At 37.3% G+C, this 21,574-nt stretch overlaps 1 protein-coding gene across 1 annotated transcript in view; it reads right to left on the bottom strand.

The window, feature by feature from the left end:
- The window catches only part of LOC133526490 (titin homolog), a 133,290-nt gene that overhangs the window by 104,315 nt on the left and 7,401 nt on the right, over window positions 1–21,574 (bottom strand). The window contains 2 exon segments of the mRNA XM_061863146.1: window positions 4,656–4,823; window positions 5,763–5,877. Of these exon segments, the coding sequence (XP_061719130.1) occupies window positions 4,656–4,823; window positions 5,763–5,877 (283 nt within the window).

Raw genomic sequence — 21,574 nt, 5'->3', positions numbered from 1 at the left:
ATTTGCGTGTGATTGGCTATAATTATGAACCAATGAATAAGTTTTCTTTATTTTCTTATTCCTTCGTTCATCTCGCTCTTCGAATAAGGATTTGGGATTTAGGGTTTGCGTGACCTAAATATCGAATAATACCTGATATAACGAACGATTACATAATTCTTATGTCTAATAACAATCTAATTATATCTTTGCCCTACCTAACGGATAAAATCTTTATTTCGAATACAGCCTTAATCGTATTTCAACTTAATTAATCTTAGCGTCATCTAAGGTTTTTCAGTCGCGTCGCTAACAAGGGCCATATGTACTGTAAAACGTTGTACAATACAAATGCGAAAAGGTAATTCGCAACTTGTGTCGGTTTAAAACTCTGCCTTTGGTCGTGTTTTAATTTATCGCCACTCATTGCGAATTTCCTACTTCTCGCACTTGTTGAGCAATACACTCCTCATCAGTCGAGACACTGGTGACATCAAGTGTCAAGTAGCGGTACTAATCAGTCCGCTACTTGACAATAGACGTCGACTTCTTCTTCCATCTTCTTCTTCACGTTGCCCCGGCATTTTCGCCACGGCTCATGGGAGCCTGGGGTCCGCTTGACAACTCTAATCCCCAGAATTTGCGTAGGCACTAGTTTTTACAAAAGCGCTTGCCATCTGACCTTCCAACCCAGAGGTAAACTAGGCCTTATTGGGATAAGTCCGGTTTCCTCACGGTGTTTTCCTTCACCGAAAAACGACTGGTAAACATCAAATGATATTTCGTACATAACTTCCTAAAAACTCATTGGGACGAGCTGGAGTTTGAACCCGCGACCTCCGGATTGAAAGTCGCACGCTCTTACCGCTAGGCCACCACGCTTTAACCCTTTTCCAGGCCGCACAAATCTACTAGGTTTTCCCAAAAAATCTTAATATATTCCAATTAATCCAGCTTTGATGATTCATTTGAAGACAAGTAACATTTCCTGAAAGTGTAATCTAATTTGAACCTTAAATCGAAATGCTAAAGTTGAAATTCTATTAGCGCGTATGTGGTCGATAAATCGTACTATGCCCGGAAAAGGGTTAAGGGGCCCACTGATTACCAGTTCGTCGGACGAAATCGGCCTATCAGTTATTCGCATAAGCTAACAATCGCGAATTTTTCATTTTTCCAAACAAGAAAACGTCGACTACGAAAATAATAAGCGTTTTGTTTTAAAACTTGACATTTACATTCGCGCCAATAAACAGAGGGCTCCTGTGCTGCCCCCTGCAGTTCATGCACGTTCCGTTGCCGAGAGCGACCACAGAGTATAAAAGCAACCTTTCGTGTAGGCAGCGACCCCTAAAAAGCAGAGGGCCTACCGCGAAGCATGAACGAAGTTATGCCTCTCTGCCGGACTTACAAACGAATTTACAAATGCGACAGAGAAGCAAAATTTCATGGTACGCGGTAGGCCCTCAGACCTTGGACAAAGGAATGTACGATTCAGCCGAATGACATAATTCTATTTCCACGCATCCGTTAAGTCACGTGAAAACAGAAGAACCAACATCACAATGCGTGCACGTCACCGTTGTGTCAACGGCGTAGAGTTATTTATTGTGTGAATCGAACGTAATGTTGTGTTATGCGCTTGTGAGTGTGAGTGTGTATAGAAACAATTATGGGTGTACGGAAATAAAAGTATAGTAAAGTTAGCATTGAAGTAATAAGATTTTTGGCAACCTATTAATTTTCACTATATCACAGTTCTCATGGCCACCTTCCGTCTCCGTTATCAGACTACCCAGATGGCAGGGGCGTAGCTACCGCCGTATCTGCCGTATCAATTATACGGGGCCCTCGGGCCACGGGGGCCCCCAACGTGCATTTTTGAGAGAAATCTCCTTCCTAAGGGCCCTAAAACAAATTTTTATACGGGGCCCCGCCAAGGCAGGCTACGCAACTGCTAGATGGTACCATAATATTGCACTGTTATCGGAAACCGGGAAGTGGTTCAAAAGCTTACAAGATTTGATGGTTGACAGACAGACCGGACAGTTGAAACTAAATAAAAGCTTAAAATGACTGTGGTAATTTTTTTTTTGCAATTACACTTACATCGATTAATAGTAGTTTATGTGATTGTTACATAATGAAAGGTATTAAAGTACGTGTGTGGATTTATCTATGAAACGGCCAAGCCGTAGTTTTTAAACCAAGGTGTTGGTTAGTACAGTACAGGGCTTGGCTTTTGCTGAGATCAGTAGCCTTACCACGACTGCCTTAGCAGTGTCAAGCTGACATATTCGCTAACGTCTGCGTAACTTACTTTCTATACATCTCGCTCGCACTAATACACGAGTACGAGCTAAGAGAATTTGAAATAGAGGTGGATTGTCAAAGAAAACTTTAAAACCACAGTAGATTTACTGCCGTCTTTCGACACATGATTAAAACTTTTAGAACGCCATTTGACTTTGATCCTTATTATTTCACTGATATGTGTTATATGTATATCAAAAAGTAGCGCCATCTAAGAGATCAAAGGCCAAAGGTATGTCGACATCGTTTCGAGCGATGGCGCCACAACCTTTAGGTTGCGTCCGATAAGATGGCGCCACTTTTTAATATTCAACAAATTTAACACATATCATTGAAAGAATAAGGACCAAAGTCAAATGGCGTTCTAAAAGTTTCAATCATTACTGCGGCTACAAAGTTCTTTGACAATCCACCTCTATTTCAAATTCTCTTTGGTACGAGCGAGATGAATATAAAATAAACTACGCACACGCTGGCGAATATGTCAGTGTCACAGTCGTGGTAAGGCTACAGATAACTTTTTTCCAGTAAAAGCAAGTGAGTCTTGAAAATACTTAGCTACAATACCTACAGGCAGAAGCTAATATTATACACACTGGAATGTCTTTATTAATGTGTGTATACTATTTATGTGTGTTGTTTATTGGTACTCTTTAAATAGGTGCCTCTTGAATGTGTGATGTGTTCTATATTTGGATGTGTAAAAATAACTATTATCAAATCAGTACTTGAGTCTTCAGTCTTCACGCCCCTTTGGAACGTTAACATAATCCGATCTAATATCGGATGTCTGATACGAATGCAAAGAAGCAAAAAGTAAAAAAGCACTCATCATTTTTTATGTTGTTCAAAAGAAAGCATTAGGCGCAAAAAATAAAACCAATTCATGCCATAGGGCATTTTATAACGGCTGGTTTTTCTCCACTTTCCCGTGGGTTACCCGACATTCTATATTGGATAGGACAATTGGATCGCTCTTACTTGAGGGTTACGGAACGCATGGTTGACGGCCGACCCTGACGATTACCATACATTTGCTATAGATCGAGTCATTCACGAAGGCGCGTGCCTTAATTCGTATAATCATGTTATGAAAGGTTAGATTTGACAAATTTGCGCGTCATCGTGGATAATACGAATTATAACGCCTAGTACAAAATTGTAGTTTATATATTAAATTGTTACAAGTTTTTACAATAGCAAAGACCATAATAATTCACACGGAAACTAGATCGAGATCAGAAAACTCAATTTACTTCACAATCTGCGAAACTAAGGGCCTCAACAAGGAACCTCGTCTTGAAACCAATTTTGACGACTGCCCTCAGGTTCCCATCCTGAGCGGAGTCAAAATGCTCGGCCATACACCTCACAGCATGCTATTGCCAACTTTTTATGTAAGTGTATGTTTTACATTTTAATATTTCATATGTATTTTTATGATGTTTATGTTTTATTTTTCTTTTTTACATATTTAAATGAAAGTTCGTCTTCTATGTTAGGGGCTATGTAAGGCTCTACAGCCTAAATATCACTGCGACCATTCCTGATCTATTGTGATCGCCACCTACTACAACTCTCGATGCAAACCTGCAACTTAACACTTTCATTGCCAGGCCAAAACTCAAGTCCATCGCTGAATGCCGGCGTAAATACAAACATCTATATAAGACTCCCCCGTGGAGTCCAAACGCGCACTCGGCGAATAAACAACGCTGCACGCCAACAACTCCGCTGGGGAGTTCATTTATTTCTATGCCATATGCCGACGACTCCTCTAGGGAGTCCAGGGCTGTCACAAAGGACAAAATTGCCAACGCCATGCATTTTTAGTTGCATAGTGAGCATAAATACATATTATATTAGGTAGGTATGTCGGATACCTACCTACTCTAAACTTTATTTACTAGGCTAGCTATTAGTATATTAGCTATTAGCATTTTTGTAATCCTAAAAAACGAGGTATAGTGACAACCCTGAAAAATCGTAAGTTTCGTAAGAACTCGCTAGAGGAGTCGGATGGCATGGCCTTTAGTCATCTATAATTGTATAGCACGAACTCCCCTCGGGAGTCGCGTGGCATGTGAACAAAGTTTTCGAGAACTCCCTAGTGGAGTTCTTGGCAGTGAAAAACAGCTGCAGGATCCCCTTGATCTCGAGAGACCTTAACTCCTCCGGACGTAATATGTGCCTGCCCAGGATTGAGTCACGAGTGCGGCAAGGGCACTCTGCGAGGATGTGCAGAGGCGTCTCCTCCGCCTCCATGCAGAGTCTGCACCGCCCCATGTCAAGTTTCCCCATGCTTATTTAGGCCGCAGTGCCCAGTAAGCACCCTTACCAAAACCAAATGAAAGTTCACTTACTTTGCAGTCAGTGGAGCTGAGTATCTCAACAAGGAAGCGCGTCCTGGTGCCAACTTTCACTGTGAGGTCCTGGAGTCGCCGCACGAACGTGGGCGGGTCGTCGCCGCTCGTCTCGGTGGACACCTCGAGACGCACGCGAGCTGTGTCCCTGCCTGCTGCGTTGCTGGCCTGAAGAAAAGTAACACGTCAATGTGTGTTTGTTTATAATAGGGTACTTGCTTACTAGGCAAATCAGTTTCTTTTTCCGAACTGTCAAAACGATTAGCTACTATGGAATTTATAATAATATGTAAACAGAACAAGTGACGTCACGGTCAATCCATTTTTTGCTTTTTTGGTTTGGTAAGTTGAGAAAAAAAAACTGCTGTCTACGTTTTTCTAATCATTTTCTAGTGCTTTATTCCGTACGTGCTGTAAAATATTTTTTTTTTAAATACAGGTGACATTCCTATTAATACTAAAATCTAAAAAAGTACTTAAGTGTGAATCAATTTTTCTTTTCACTCGTTGCTATTTTAACGGTCTCCTAAAACATACATTTACACAACATTTTTATGACAGTTATAATATAAGCCTTTTTTATAATGGGTTTTCTACTTAGCATATTAGAATAACATATTTATAACGTTTGTCCTAACAAACTATGCTTCCATTGTCGCTTGGCTAACGAGACAGATTAACAAAAAAAGTTGATTGAACACCTGATGCTTGAATTCGTATGCGAAGAAACACTGGATTTTTAATAGTATTTTATGCAACCGTTGTATAAGAAGGGTCATAAAAGTCGAGTGGCGTGGCTTTGGTGTGTGGTTTGCCTTATATTCGAGCTATAAATTGAAATAATAGTTACACCGAAAAACGAAGAAATTAGAGTTAATCTTGAATCTAGGTATGGGGCTTTTGGGCTATAGTTGGATGGTTTTACGGTCTTTATTGTCTAATTTAATTTGATTAATTTTAAACTTTACTAGCTAGTAAATTAATGTTTTATCCCTTTATAACAAATACATAAATATGTTTAAAATGACAGTGGATTTAGAGCTAATTGAGGCTTGTACATTTAGGTGGAGCTCATCCCCGTCCCGTATAAGTTAGAAAGGGACTCACCTGTAGTGTGTAAATACCGCCATCCTGCTCCCTCGCCGCGGTGACGGTCAGCCGCACGCCCCCCGCGCCCTCAGATACGGTGAAGCGTGAATCTAGGGACGCTCCCGCTCTGCTCCTGTACATACAGTACGTGTTAGAGATAGACAACATGATAGTCAAGTTTGTTGCTTAGAATTCAGGGTCGTAGAGTTTAGGGTCGGCAACGACCATGTAACTCGTCTGGAGTTGCAGGCGTATATAGGCTACGCAGACTGCTTACCATCAGGCGGGCCGTATGCTTGTTTGCCACCGACGTAGTATTAAAAAAAAGGTTTATTTAAATCTAAAACTACTAAACATTACATAAAGTTGACCTCTAGGAAACCATTGATGCTGTATAGGAATGGAATCGATTGACATAATAAAACATGTCAATAATAACAGTTTTTATACAAATTTAATTTTTATACAAATTGTGTGAGGAAAGTTTTCCTCGATTTGTGGTTTTTCTAGCCGGAAATTTTATTGTTGCCATACAAGTTTTTGATCTTCGATAGGTATGGGAACGATTGGCATCAAAAAAAAAGTTCGCCAAAAATGACCTTTTCTCGCACTCTGAATATTTCTTTTTTCAAAGTCTGTAAACGCCAATCTTCAAATTTTCATTAATTTGAACTCCAAGGTAGGTCTTCTACGGCCGTTTTCGCGTAGCAGCATGCGATCAGAACTCCTAGTGAAAATTTATTTGATAGCGTGACGTGATGTACGCGTTTGCGTTAAGTCTCATTTTGTATGGGATTTAAAAACAGCGCACCAAGCGGGACGGTTTGGAAACTCAAAATCCGATACAAAATGAGACTTAACGCAAACGCGTACGTCACGTCTCGCTATCGAATAAATTTACACTAGGGGTACTGGTACCTGCCCTCATTGACCCAAAAAGAAAATCCAACCTGTACCAAAACATGGCACGTTTTTATAAGTTATGGCTACACAGATATGATTCATAACTTCGTAGTACAGTCGAATTTACAAAAACTCGACCGTAAAAGATAGTATTTCATCATTCATGCAACTGTACTATAATAGGATCATGATACCAAAGAGAATTCGAAATGGAGGTGGATTGTCAAAGAAAACTTTCTAGCCACAGTACATTTACCTTTTTACACATGATTAAAACTTTTAGAACGCCATTTAACTTTGATCCTTATTCTTTCACTGATATGTGTTAAATTTGTTGTATCAAAAAGTGGCGCCATCTAATAGATCAAAAGCCAAAGGTATGGCGGCATGCGTTGGCGCCACAACTTTTAGCCTATGCCCGGTGAGATGGCGCCACTATTTGATATTTAACAAATACAACACATATCAGTGAACGAATAAGGATCAAAGTCAAATTGCGTTCTAAAAGTCTTAATCATGTGCCGAAATATGGCAGTAAATTTAGTGTGGCTGCAAAATAAATTTTCATTGACAATCCACCTCTATTACAAATTCTATTTGAAGATACATATATTATAATAATTATCTATTCTATAATTCTAATCTAACATTCATGCAAGTGTACGTATGAAATTTACAAACAATAAACATGACATGAAATATATTTTACAGTACACATGGTGCTACTTTCCCGCACGCGTGCGGGAATGAACACTTTCCGTGTATGTCGAAACTTTAAATAGCCATATGTACTGTAAAACGTTGTACGATACACGATATACGATTAAAAATAAAACTCATTTATGCTTCTTGTTTTGTGTGAATAAGTGTCATATTTAAAGAAAAACTGCCTAGGGAGTTATAGCTTTTTTTTTCACAATGCATAGCTCCCGGGGGAACAAAATAGGCATTTGTCCTTCAGCACACCTGCATGAAATAAGATCTTTTTCGAGCAAGTGTGATGAAAAAGATCTTATGTCAAGCAGGTGTAATGAAGGACTATATGTTCCTGCGGGAGTTATGGATTTTGAAAAATTATAGCTGTTTTTTAATAGTGGCACTAATTCATACCAACCAATTAGGTATAAATGAGTTTTACTTTTAAAACACTCACTTTTATAATTTATTTTTATTGTTTATGTAAATATATATATACGATGATTAATTCAATAGCCGTTTAAAATAGTTTTACACAATTTTCGATCGTGGCTGAATGCCGAATAGGTCTGTTCCTTACCTGTCAACGAATGAAAATATGGCTGACGAATGTTTGAAATGTCACTGGACGAGTATTTAAAAATTATTTCGCTTAAATATTAGTTTTTTTTTTCGCAAGTGTTAAACATTGTGTGTAGCTCCGGAGGTACGAATATTGCAAATTGTAGGTAATGGCTCCTCTACACGATGGCCCAGCGTAGGCCAGTCTAAGGGACGCAGCTATGCGATGGAATGAGATAGCAAGATCACTTACTCCCTCTAACGCATAAATGCGTCCCTTGGACTGGCCTGCGCTGGGCCATCGTGTAGAGGAACCTTTCCGTCGCACGCGTCCGCGCCAGTTAGCGTTGCTCATGTTTTTCGTTAACTTACCCGCTCCGTGCAACCGTGCCAGCTAGCGGATGTCCTTAAGAGGCTGTCAATACCTAAAGCGCGCACACTGTCTATTTGTATCGGAGTAAATGAGATAGCACTGTCGCATGTTACTGGGCCTGGGCAAGGGAATAATAAGAAAAATATTTAAATAAAAAAAAGTGGATTATTAGTGTAATATTTTACTCGACCACGGTTTAGATATAATTTTTTTGAAATTGTGATTTTAATTGCAGACCCATAAGTCAAAACAATAAAGACATAAAACCGTTTAATTGTGATTTTAAGACCAATCTTTGCAATTATTTTCTATCGAGCCGATTTCGTTCGATCGTGTATCGAGTACAACCACGGTCTTTGAAATATAATTAATATGAACATATATTTTTCTTACATGACTAAAACAAATAGTCTTTCTTAAAAAACTGTTTAAGTAACATCAATTTCAAGGACATTGGGTGTTGACAGCCTCTTAACCTTGTGTCACCCAGACACTTAATTTACCAAATTCTACTATAGTAAACATAATGGACGTGGCACCAATAATGAGACGTATACCATAAATCCTCAAAAATAAGTATTTAACATCAGTTTAAATAAATACTGCCAACATTTAATCATAGAGTCATAAAGCTGCTTACGTTTGAGGTTTCATTATTTATATCTGTTTAAAAAAAAAATGGCGCCATACCGCCCATGACTCGAGAAAAACCACATATAGTAAGGGGAAAATTTAACCTTTTCGCCGCCATTGACTTGATATAAAGTCAGTAAATTTCGTGCCCCACACGCCACGACTTCATATAAAGTCAGTAAATTTCGTGCCCCACACGCCACGACTTCGTATGAAGTCGTGGTTTTGGTCAGTTTTGTTTACGTGCATTTTTTGACGTGGCGTTGATGTCACTTTATTACTTCATTGACGTGGCGGCGAAAAGGTTAAAAAAAATAGGTTATCGTCCCATTGAAAATTTGAATTTCGCGCCTTTTTCTACTAACAAATTTGTTCTACTGACAATACCGTCAAAACGGGGTGAAAAGAGACAAAACCCGGGAACAAGAACATTTATTTAAAAACATCCATCACGGATTGCATCCTGTTATTGAAAATAATAGCAGATAAAGTATATGCTTATTCTATTCGACTTCAGTTTTTTGATAGAATACTTGAATTTCATATTTACCCTAAGTTTGCAAAACTTCGCATTTTCTGTAAAAAATATTTATAACCTAGGAGTATACACACTTAAGTACTTCTTTTCTCCTTCAAGAAGTTAAAGAAGACATGTTGATACTAAAGACTGTCAATACCTATTTAATATTTTTCCTATCTAGAATAAAAGCGGACATCAATACGCAACTTGACAAAACTAAATACACTGGCAATTGATTAAACGACATCAGATAAACGCCTTTAGGATATATATATATATATAAAAAAATGCAAAGTGGCTATGTTCCACACATTTATTTACATTACAATATTAACATTTTTGGCTAAAGACTTAGAGAATCGCGAATAACTGGTTTTTATTATTTGTTACTAACTTCTGCCTGAAACTTGGCCTGCGTGGAATGATGATGATGATGATTAATAAAAACTATCCTATATCCTTTCCCGGGTCTCGAATTATCACCACACCAAATTTCATATCAATCGGTCCAGCGGTTTAATCGTGAAGGGGTAACAGATGGACCGACAGACTGTAGTTACTTTCGTATTTATAATATTATAGACGGAATCATATAGCCCGATTGTTAATCTCCAGATCTACCTAAAAAACATCGTAAATATGGCTCATATTTCTCAAAAACTATAAGAGCAATCGTATTATTATTCAATGCCTTGTAATTCTTTTTCATCACACTTGCCAGGCGATCTCATGTAAATCCTAGATTTCGACCCAGGGCATGTACAGCCACCATCAGATATATCAGAGCAGCCGAGGTGCTCAAAAATATCTTAGCAGACAATTTAATGCCTCGACAATAGAGGCGTGTTGAGATATTTGAGAGCGCCTTGGCTGCTTTGTACGTACGATATTAGGCAGAAGTTTTATGTACTTCACAAGTGTGATGAAAACATCGGGCCGTACAGGAATTAAAAACTCGTGTTAATTAGGCCCTCGCCTTCCGCTTCGGGCTTCGATAGACACTCGTTTGTAATTTATAATTTCGCAGACTGTGCGTGTTTTGTTTTTGAAACAACGAATGTAAATATCTTGAACGTGATGGTACTTAAGAACTTGTTCCTGACCTACTGTGAAACCTTGTGACATTTCAATAAGACTAAGATGACAGCTGTCACCGTACCCAAGATAGATTCCACTATGCTTTGTACCGATTTTAATAGAACAAAGTGAGACAGTCATTCTGTTATTATGAACATCATATTTCCGTAAAAAAATGTCATTGTAAATCCATGCAGAGGTTATCTTGATCCGACTTTACGTGAAAAATACTATAGTAGCCGGTAAAAAGGGTCATCTCATGTGCACTGTGCAGCGAGTGTTAGATACAATTGACAGTCTTTATCTTTAGCTAGTCTCTGAACTTAGCAAAGAGCCAGACAAGCGTGGGACTGACAGTAGTGTCGAGTTACTGACGACTCTTAGAAAACAGGTTTGTGTATATTTTTCTATTATTACAGGACTTAAGTTAGCTTAGATGTTATGAGAGTTGACAGGGACATAATAAAAGGTTAAGTATATTTTACAGACTGTGTGAAGGATGATTTCATTGTTTCGAAGGTGCAGTGTGTTCAGTCAACAGGTTCTGAAAAATGTCGTTATAAATTAAAACTACAATTCTTTAACTTTGAATTAACTGAAACCAAAGAGAATTTGAAATAGAGGTGTATTGTCAAAGCAAACTTTGTAGCCACGTAAATGTACTGCGATCTTTCGACACATGATTAAAAATTTTAGAACGCCCTTTGACTTTGATCCTTATTATTTCACTGATATGTGTTAAATTAGTTAAATATCAAACAATGGCGCCATCTAATAGATCAAAAGCCAAAGGTATAGGGACATCGTTTCGAGCGATGGCGCCATAACCTGTAGGTTGTGCCCGGTAAAATGGCGCCACTTTTTCATATTTAACAAATTTGACACATATCAGTGAAAGAATAAGGATCAAGTGGCGTTCTAAAAGTTTTAATCATGTGTTGAAAGATGGCAGTAAATTTACGTGGCAACAAAGTTTTCTTTGACATACACCTCTATTTCAAATTCTCTTTGCTGATACAAACCGTGTTGGTTTCTAAATATTTTTCTTTGCTTCGATACACGAACGTTTGATAAAATTATCAATATAATATAATATTGCTACCATGTGACCAGTGATCGGAACTATGGGAGTAAAACATTAACAAAACTTATCAAGCGGACGTAAAAAGAGTGCTTATAGCCTTAAACATATTCGAATATCTATGAATGTAAATATTTTTATGACTGTAAGTACTATACTATTCCTATCCCTATGGACATGAATATTTTTAGGACTGTATGCACTATTTTATGTCCGCTTAACAAGTTTTGTTAAAGTTTTACTCCCATAGTTCCGTACCCCTAGTGTAACTTTGATCGACATCATAACGTGACGAACGCGTTTGCGTTAAGTCTCATTTTGTATAGGATTTTGAGGTTCCAAAACGTCCCGCTTGGCGCGCTCTTTCGAAATCCAATACAAAATGAGACTAAACGCAAACGCGTACGTCACGTTTCAAAATCGAATTTATTTACACTAGGGGTACAGATCACTGCATGTGACACATGCTACTTTTCCCATCACCTGTGAGGAAATTGATGTTTCAAAATGTTATTAAAGCAAAAAAAAATGTATGCAAAAGGTAAAATAATCGTGTCCTACAGTGCTACTATAATCCCTTCTAGCAGACAAGAAATGGTTATTTGTTTAACAAGGGGGCAAAGTCGTTGTTTAACCGTTCGTGCTATTTAATTTGATACCCGAGAAAGCGAAAGATTTCAAAATTGAACCACGAGCATTTCAAACACAATTTTTTTCACTACACCACCGCGAGGAAAATACTATGAAATACCAAAAAATTCGAACCAAATCAAATCCAAATGAACGTAATAATAAAGTATCATTGAAAACCATCATTTAAAAATCATTACTATGTTATGTTAGCTATAAGGAAACAACTCAAAATTTTCATCTGATTACTTTGCCCCACATGTGGATAAAGTGCAACTTTCTTATACGTTTTTGAACAATCAAGAGGGCCTTTACTAGTTGGTGTGGTGAAAAAGCCTTTTTCATTTCTCATGCTCTGAAAGTGGGTCGTTGTCGTTCTAAAAAGTGTGCAGAAAGTGATACGTTTCTGCTCTGGATTTGTTATTTCATTTCCATTTTGATTTTGAGTAGTAAAGATACTTTTACCTAAATGGTTAATTGAAAGTATCCTCAAGAAATGCTATATTCAAAATAATAATTACACATGTTTAGTAAAAAACATATGTATTTTACTTTCTTTGTATTCGAAATGAAAAATAGTGTTTAACTCGGGTGAAATGTATCATTTCAGCCTCGGACTATTGGCGCTCTCACTGCGTCCGAGCGCCAAACTACCTCCCTTGTGCCTTTCATCCCTTGGTTAACAATCTACTATTTCCGAGTAGGTGACGTGAAAAATTATTTCGCAATCACAAGGCGAGAGCTAACAAACAATTTAACAATTCAACCCGCTTGGCGCGACGCTCAGCTATATTTATACGACGTTATTTGACTCAAGGTCATGGTGAATTTGACTAACGCACATTTTAATAGTATTCCGTACACATTTTTTAAACCAAACACCTAATTCAATAAAATCGGACCTATACTAGAGTAAATCAATTGGGTTTACAGATCTTTGCCTAGAATTTAGCTTTATCTGTGGGCACGGTACCGCCAAGACGAGGCAAGCGAAGCGCAAGGGCACCTTTTCTTGGAGCGCTTCGTCGTTTTTTCGAATCCTTATAACTTTGGTTTGGATTATACCAGACAAACTAAATTCTCGGAATATGATGTCGATAATAGACTTATTCATAATAAAAAGTTTCAATTGCATAGCTCTTATACTTTAGATTTTATCGATATCTAAAGAAACGATTTCGTCACTAACTGATGAGTGATGATCATCAAAATTCTAGGGTACTTCCTAAAGCCCTAGAAGGTTGAAATTTGGTATAGAGGCAAACTAATAAAGAAATTGGTCCCTTGATTATTTGAGTATTGTTGTAATGCTATGTGTCAATTAAACATAGGCATATTAGGCTTGATTTATGCCGATGTAAACGTAATGTACGATACTAAAATCATTTGCTTTTGATTTGCATTAGCGTATATACACGGTTGTTTTATTTATGTATGTGTTATGAAAAGCAACAATGTAATACATATGTATATATTATTGATCTATGTAATGATAGTACTTGTATTTTTTGTATAGTTTTGTAGAAAATATCACATATATTTTATAATAAAGGAGCCTTCATATCTATACAAAATACGAGTAAGTAGCTGGATGTAAGTTGTTGATTTAAAAAACAGATATAATTCTAAGTACCTTTTTTAAGGTTTTAAAATTTTAATCACCAAAGAATTTAACTAAGAACTAAATTATAAGTAAAATTTCCGCAATGATAAAGCCGTGGTGTGACGAGATTTTGGAGTAAATGTATAAAAGGTAAAAAGCCACGCGACGGCCATATCTTCCGTCGCAAGTTTTCCTTTACGCTCCCTCTTGAAGGTTAATTTTAATTAAAATATAGTTTCAATAGTTATAAGTAGAGATCAATGGAGCATATATTCGCATGCGTAATAAACTACGATACATGCCAACCGAGTTCATTCATTGCTGTCATCACATCACCACTATATATATCTTGCTCTTTCTTATACCAGGCGTTACTTTACCCTTCGAGCATTCGCATTTGCGGGGATCTTTCTCTTTTACTCTTTCTAAGACGTAATTAGAGTGACAGACGTGTTGCCTCCCTGTCACATATACGTGCGAAGTTACAAGTGCGTCAGAGAGGCAACACGTCAAACGTGGTTCGTTCGACGTGTTTCCTCTCTGTCTCTCTTGTCAATTCGTAAGTAAGTGTGTCAGAGAGGTAACACGACGAACGCGGTTCGTGATAGGCTGTCTGTTTCACTTTAAACCTCTCGTGTCGCCAGGGCTACAACCGCGAAAAGAGAAGTTCGTCAATTGCGGGCATTTTTCTCTGTCACTCTAATTACGTCTTAGTAAGAGTAAAAGATAAAGATCCCCGCAATTTGCGAATTTCGGTTTTCGCGCTAGGTCACCAGATACTTTTATCTCGAACTCGAAGTTGTTGAAGACCAATGCAATACTGCAAAGTCTGTATCATAAAGATATAGATTCTTGAAAGGAATTAATAAAATAACATCCATACGGTACGAAAATGTTCAAAAAATCGACACATTTAATAGAACATTCTATGATACAATTCATCTAGTTTTTATAATCAAAAGTATCCCTAAAATAACATTATAACCACTAAATCTACAATAGATAACACATTAAAGGATTTTCTTAAGACTGTTTTCTCCTAATATAATAGCCAGATGTGTTGTCTGTTAATCCCAAATGTTTCCGTCTATAAATCTTCTATAAAATCCGGGCTTAATTCGGAAAGTTATTTTAAGAAAGTTCGGCAACCTTTTAATTTGTCTTTGGGTAACCACTTCTATCGTCATTGGTTGACAGAGTCGAGTGGTTAGGTTTTAACGAACTAGAATATCTAAAGGTATCGCGAATATCGCAAATCGGCTAATAGAATTCCTAACTAACTGTGTAGCTCATTTGAGTCCAAGATAATTTGTAATAGAGTATTGTATTGTCGAAGAAAACTTTGTAGCGACGTAAATTTACTGCCATTTTGCGTCACATGATTAAAACTTTAAGAACGCCATTTTACTTTGATCCTTATTCTTTCACAGATATGTGTTTAATTTGTTAAATATCAAAAAGTGGCGCCATCTTACCGAGCACTACCAAAAGGTTATGGCGCCATCGTTCGAAACGATGCTGCTATAACTTTGGCCTTTGATCTATTAGGTGGCGCCAGTTTTTGATATTTACCAAATTGAACACATATCCCTATCAGTGAAAGAATAAGGATCAAAGTCAAATTATAATTATGTGTCGAAAGATGGCATTAAATTTACCTACAAAGTTTTCTTTGACAATTCACCTCTAGTTCAAAATCTCTTTGATAATACATATATTACATTACAAGTTTAATAAAAACCTGTAACTAATGCAGAAGGCAGTTTTGAATAAAAAATAGTGTAGGTAGTAATTCTACTAGCTGATTTGCCATGTTTGCAGATGCAGGTTACGCTGGGCGGGCAATGGGAGTTGCATAGCAACTGGATTTATGCAATAGGGTTGTTTCCATCTACAAATTTTAGGGCAGAATTGTATCCCAATAAATTCTTTTGGATTATAAGAAAATGTTAAACTACTTTTAGGGGACCTGTAATGACCATATTTTTGTAAATATTGAATTCAAAATATCTTTTGGCACACGTCACGTGACCAAGCTCGAAACATCATTGAAGATTCTGATGACGTCACAACTCTCGGATTGAGACTGTTGAAGGCGATAAACAACAAATGACAAATGTCAGTTGACAGTTCGTATCTTCTACGTGTGTATGTAGTTATGTGTCAAACCGTAAACTGTGACGTCACACAATTTTCAAAGAGCGTTTTGGTCGCGAAAGCATCCGTCAAAATGTATTTTGTTAATTTAACATATTTAAAGCTGTTTTTAGTATAAAAGTTGAATTTTAGGGCAACTTTTAGTTAATATAGAACGTAATACAAGCGTTTCAAAAAATTGGAAACAACTCTTTTGTATCTAATATTTTTTTCTGACATTTGTGGAATTTAAAGTAACTAAGCACTTTAAACAGCTATAATAAATTCCCACTAGGTAGAAATAGATTTTAAATGTCGAAAACTTGTAATATTTTTTTACAATAAAGATTAAGAGGCTGTCAATACCTAAAGCGCGCACACTGTCTATTTCTATCTGAGTAAATGAGATAGCACTGTCGCATGTTACTGGGCCTGGACAAGGGAATAATAAGAAAAATATTTAAATATAAAAAGTGGATTATTAGTGTAATATTTTACTCAACCACGGTTTAGATATAAATGTTTTGAAATTGTGATTTTAATTGCAGACCCATAAGTCAAAACAATAATAAAGACATAGAACTGTTTAATTGTGATTTTAAGACCAATCTTTGCAATTACTTTCTATCGAGCCGATTTCGTTCAATCATGTATCGAGTACAACCACGGTCTTTGAAATATAATTAATATGAACATATATTTTTCTTACTTGACTAAAACAAATAGTCTTTCTTGTTTAAGTAACTGTTTAAGTAACATCAATTTCAAGGACATTGGGTGTTGACAGCCTCTTAATGTACAAATGAAGGACTTAATTAATGCCAAAAGGCATTCTCTAACAGTCAACCATTGGGTCAAGCAGAGACATTTGTATAATTATGTTGGTGCATGTGAAATTAATAAGTAATAACGAATTTAAACGAGAAGTCAAACGATATATTATTGGCACGAATATTGGTGACTTTGGTGATTGAGTGACTTACTTACATACTCGTACTTATACTTTTTTTTTCTAAGATTAGAAAAGTAATCATGAGTAGAAAGTTCCTTTGACAATTTATTTTTATATGGCATATCTGCCACGTAAACTGAACCCCTAGTGTAAATTTATTCGATATCGAAACGTGACGTACGCGTTTGCGTTAAGTCTCATTTTGTATAGGATTTAGAAACAGCGCGCCAAGCGGGACGTTTTGGAAACTCAAAATCCCATACAAAATGAGACTTAACGCAAACGCGGACGTTACGTTTCGATATCGAATAAATTTACACTAAGGGTACTGTAGGTTGATATTTTTTTTTGAAGATTAGCATTTATTTACTTAGAAATGTAACGTTTAAGTAATAACAAAATGATAAAAACATACATATTTATTCAATTAAGCCCAGCCGAAAAAGACTTGAAGCAACTTTCATTCGACAGAAGAGGTTATACAAACTCATCATTTTCGCGCAAGTTGTGGGTTAAAAATACCATATTTCTCTTTTACTCTCACTAAGACGTAATTAGAGTGACAGAGAAAAACTCCCGCAAATGAGGAACATCGAATTTCGCGGTTATAGCCTTGTTTCATGTCTCAGCCCGTCCGGAAATTCGGACGGGGAAGTCGTCAGCACAGATAAATATCCGGGTCTAATTATAACAGCAACATATACTGACCATTATGCCTTTGGAATAAAGTTCACGGTATGTCAGTTTACTGTATATATGGTGGTACATTGAAGTATGTCATAACAACGTTGAACCCGTTTCGCTGTAAAGTTTATTCAGTTGAGTATGCTGATGCTGTGGATAATTCGTGCCGTTTTGATGGTGTTCGGTGTTCTAGTTTAGTTTACAACTTTCTGCTCAGTACAGTCGAGTTCATAAATATGTATACATTCTCACCTTATTGCAATGCATTAAGGTGAAGAAATGTATACAGATTTATGAAATCGACAGTACGTAATTAGTCCGGAAGCCCTAGTGTAAATTTATTCGATAGCGTAACGGGACGTACGCGTTTGCGTTTAGTCTCATTTTGTCTATCTATTTTGACGATCATAATATGAATTCTTGTAGATTGACATGCCTGCAATTTATAACGTAATCTGTATTATGAAATAAATAAATCTAAATCTATACGAGTAGTTTTGCTTTTCGTTCCTTTTAAGTTTTTTGATTTAATGTAAAGAACTATCTCTTAAAACATCAGTAGCTCATTTTTTTAGCACCTTATATACAATCGTATTGTCACTGTATACCTACGCAAAATACAGTTTTGCTCATTGTTCCTCAGCAACAAAATATGCTTCTTTAAGTGAAAACCTTTTTGTTGCGATAATTTCTCCTTTATATACATCGGATGGTGTATCGTATCCGATCCCAAAGCGATTTGTGTATTATTTATTACATATACAGTGTATACATTATTGGCACTACATATGGCTTGGGCGGTTGCCCAGTGTTCATCGAAAGTTGCGCAAACGCGCTAGATAGCGCGCATGATGACGGGCTTTAGAAATAGGTCAATAACCAGACTATCAAACGTGACCATTCTGAACAAGAATGTGATTAATGTATTACTATAGTATGAATTGTCTGAAATGATTTTTTTACCTCACTGTGCAAGGCCCTAGATCACGCGGCCGCGGTAGGCCTAAGAAGCGCTAGTTGGACGTCGTGACAGCGGATTTTGAAGAGAATAATCTCACACCAGAGGATGCCGAAGACCGGGCAAATTGGAGAAGATTAAGAAGGAAAGCAGACCCTAACGCTAGGCCGGGAAAACGCAAGGTTGAAGAAGAAACCCTGTGCTGTTAAACCTTGCCTGTCTTGTTTTTACATTGTTTCTTTTGTGCTCCGCGGTGGCTACCTAATTTCTTATTATTTGTGAGAAGTTTTATTAGTGAGAAATATCAAGCCCATTTAAAAGACAGTTTTAGCGTTCTACTTATACGGTTCAAATTCATGTAACAGCGTTCGGAGATAACACGCACGTCACGTCGATCTATCTGGTGAAATTGTCCTCAAATATTTTTATTTTTTATTTATGTCTATGGACGACAGATAAGAATATTCGGAGGTAACAAAAAGCGTTTACATAAATTTAAGTCATATGTTTAGAACGCTAAAATTGCCTTTCGGGCTTGATTCTTCTCACTAATAAGAAATAAGTTAGCCACCGCGGTGCATAAAAGAAACAAAGCCTTTTGAAGGTTTGAGGCCATAAAATCATTTCGGATAATTCGTACTACGAATAGGTACCTATAACTTAACTTTCAGGTGTTTAATAGCACATTTTGTGTATTATATAGGGCGTGGGTTCAGCTTCTTCTCTCACTCTCACAGAGCGTAGATAAGCGTAAACGTGAGAGCTGATGAGCTTTGCGATATCACGGATGTCATATCAAGTTTTTAAAGTATAGTTTTTTGGAAGGTTTAACAAAAAGTAATCAATGAGTTCGATCAAAAATAAAATTGCGCATTCCTTCTTCCTCGCCCGGCATTTTGCCACGGCTTAAGGGAGCCTGGGGTCCGCTTGATAACTAATCCCTAGATTTGGCGTAGGCACTAGTTTTTACGAAAGCGACTGCCATCTGACCTCCCAATCCAGAGGGTAAACTAGGCCTTGTTGGGATTAGTCCGGTTTCCTCACGATGTTTTCCTTCACCGAAAAGAGACTGGTAAATATCAAATGATATTTCGTACATAAGTTCCGTTGGTACGAGCCGGGGTTTGAACCCACGACCTCCGGATTGCAAGTTGCACGCTCTTACCGCTAGGCCACCAGCGCTTCACGCTAACATTGCGCATTATTAGAAACAATTCTCATATTTTTAGCTTTTCTGCAAAAATTGTTACAAATTTTTATGATGCGTTGATCTATATTCAAGATTTTTTTCTATCGAGTGAAAGTCAAGAAATCAGTTATCAAATCAATGAAGTTACTATGCATAGTATTTTTCCAACTAGAAGGGTATACGATACGCTATAGATGTCAATTATAGATATATGTAAAAGCCCGAAGCTGTAGGCGAGAGTTGAATTAACACGAGTTCGCAATTCCTGCACAGCCCGTGGCACACATGTTTTTCATCACACTTGTGAGGAAAAAAAGAGGATTAATAAAAACTTCTGGTCATTTCGTACGTACATTGTAGGGCTGTTGCCCTAGGTCGAAATTTAGGATTTACGGACCGCATCGCTTACGTATAATCACACTTTTTACGAGCAAGTGTGATGAAATAGTACATGACGATACAAGTGCGAAAAGTAGGAAACTGGCACCTAGTATAAATTAAATAACCGGCCAAGAGCATGTCGGGCCACGCTCAGTGTAGGGTTCCGTAGTGACTCTTAAGTCACAATAAGCTAAACTGGAGCTTAAAGTATAGTAAATTGTTAACCAAGGGATGAAACGGTACCTTTCACCCGAGTTAAACAAATAGGCAAATTTGCATAATCAGTACCTAATTAAAGTAAGTCTTTTTACTATGAAAGGAAAACTTTTTGCGATAACTCAAAAACAGCTAAACTGAGCATGTCCGCTATAGTTTTCATTTAATGTCTTTCTTAAGCTCTACTTCCACGATTTTTTTCATATTTTTTGGACCTATGGTTCAAAAGTTAGAGGGGGGGGGGACACAATTTTTTTTTCTTTCGGAGCGATTATCTCCGAATTTATTCACTTTATCAAAAAATGTTTCTTGAAAACCCCTATTAGTTTTGAAAGACCTTTCCAACGATACCCCACACTCTAGGGTTGAAGCGAAAAAAAAATTTCACCCCCACTTTACGTGTAGGGGAGGTACCCTAAAAAAAATTAAATTTTTAGATTTTATTGTACGACTTTGTCGGCTTTATTGATTTATATATCCATGCCAAATTTCAGCTTTCTAGCACTAACGACCACGGAGCAAAGCCTCGGACAGACAGACAGACAGACAGACAGACAGACAGACGGACATGGCGAAACTATAAGGGTTCCGTTTTATGCCATTTGGCTACGGAACCCTAAAAACGACCGATGAAATAGGGCTGAAATTTTGTATAAACAAGTATGACAATTGTAAGACCGAATTATGTACCGTTGCACATATATTTTTTTTTCGAAGAAGGAAACATCTAATCTAGTACCTGCGCCGCTCAGATATCTATATATCTGATGGCAACATACAGCCGCCATCAGATATTATCTTAGCGGCGCAGGTGGCCAGAAATATCTGAACACGAACTCTAGCGCCTTGACAATACAGGCGTGTTCAGATATTTGTGAGCACCTTGGCCACCCTGGCCTACTTCATAGTGCCCGCAAAGCGCGTCACAGACGTAGCGATAATATATATTTATATACCGTAAGATGCGTATAGATACCGACAGACTATATCTTATAGTATAGATAAGTACCACTCACGCCAACGATACCAAAATTTAAATCGCTCTCTGTTTAGCACCTACATTGTGAGAGAAACGAAATATACCAAAATATATCCTAATACGAGCCATACTATCGCAAGGTATCTTAAGATGCCTTTGCTATAAGGTATCGTAAGATACCAAAATATTTATATATTCGTATATGGACTGTCAAATGGTACGTAAAACGTATCGTAAAATACTTTGCTATAAGATATT

The sequence above is a fragment of the Cydia pomonella genome, chromosome 1 (genome assembly GCF_033807575.1).
Source record: "Cydia pomonella isolate Wapato2018A chromosome 1, ilCydPomo1, whole genome shotgun sequence".
Lineage (NCBI taxonomy): Eukaryota > Metazoa > Arthropoda > Insecta > Lepidoptera > Tortricidae > Cydia > Cydia pomonella.
Note: the sequence above shows the minus strand (reverse complement) of the source record. Positions and strands in the feature narration are given on the sequence as shown.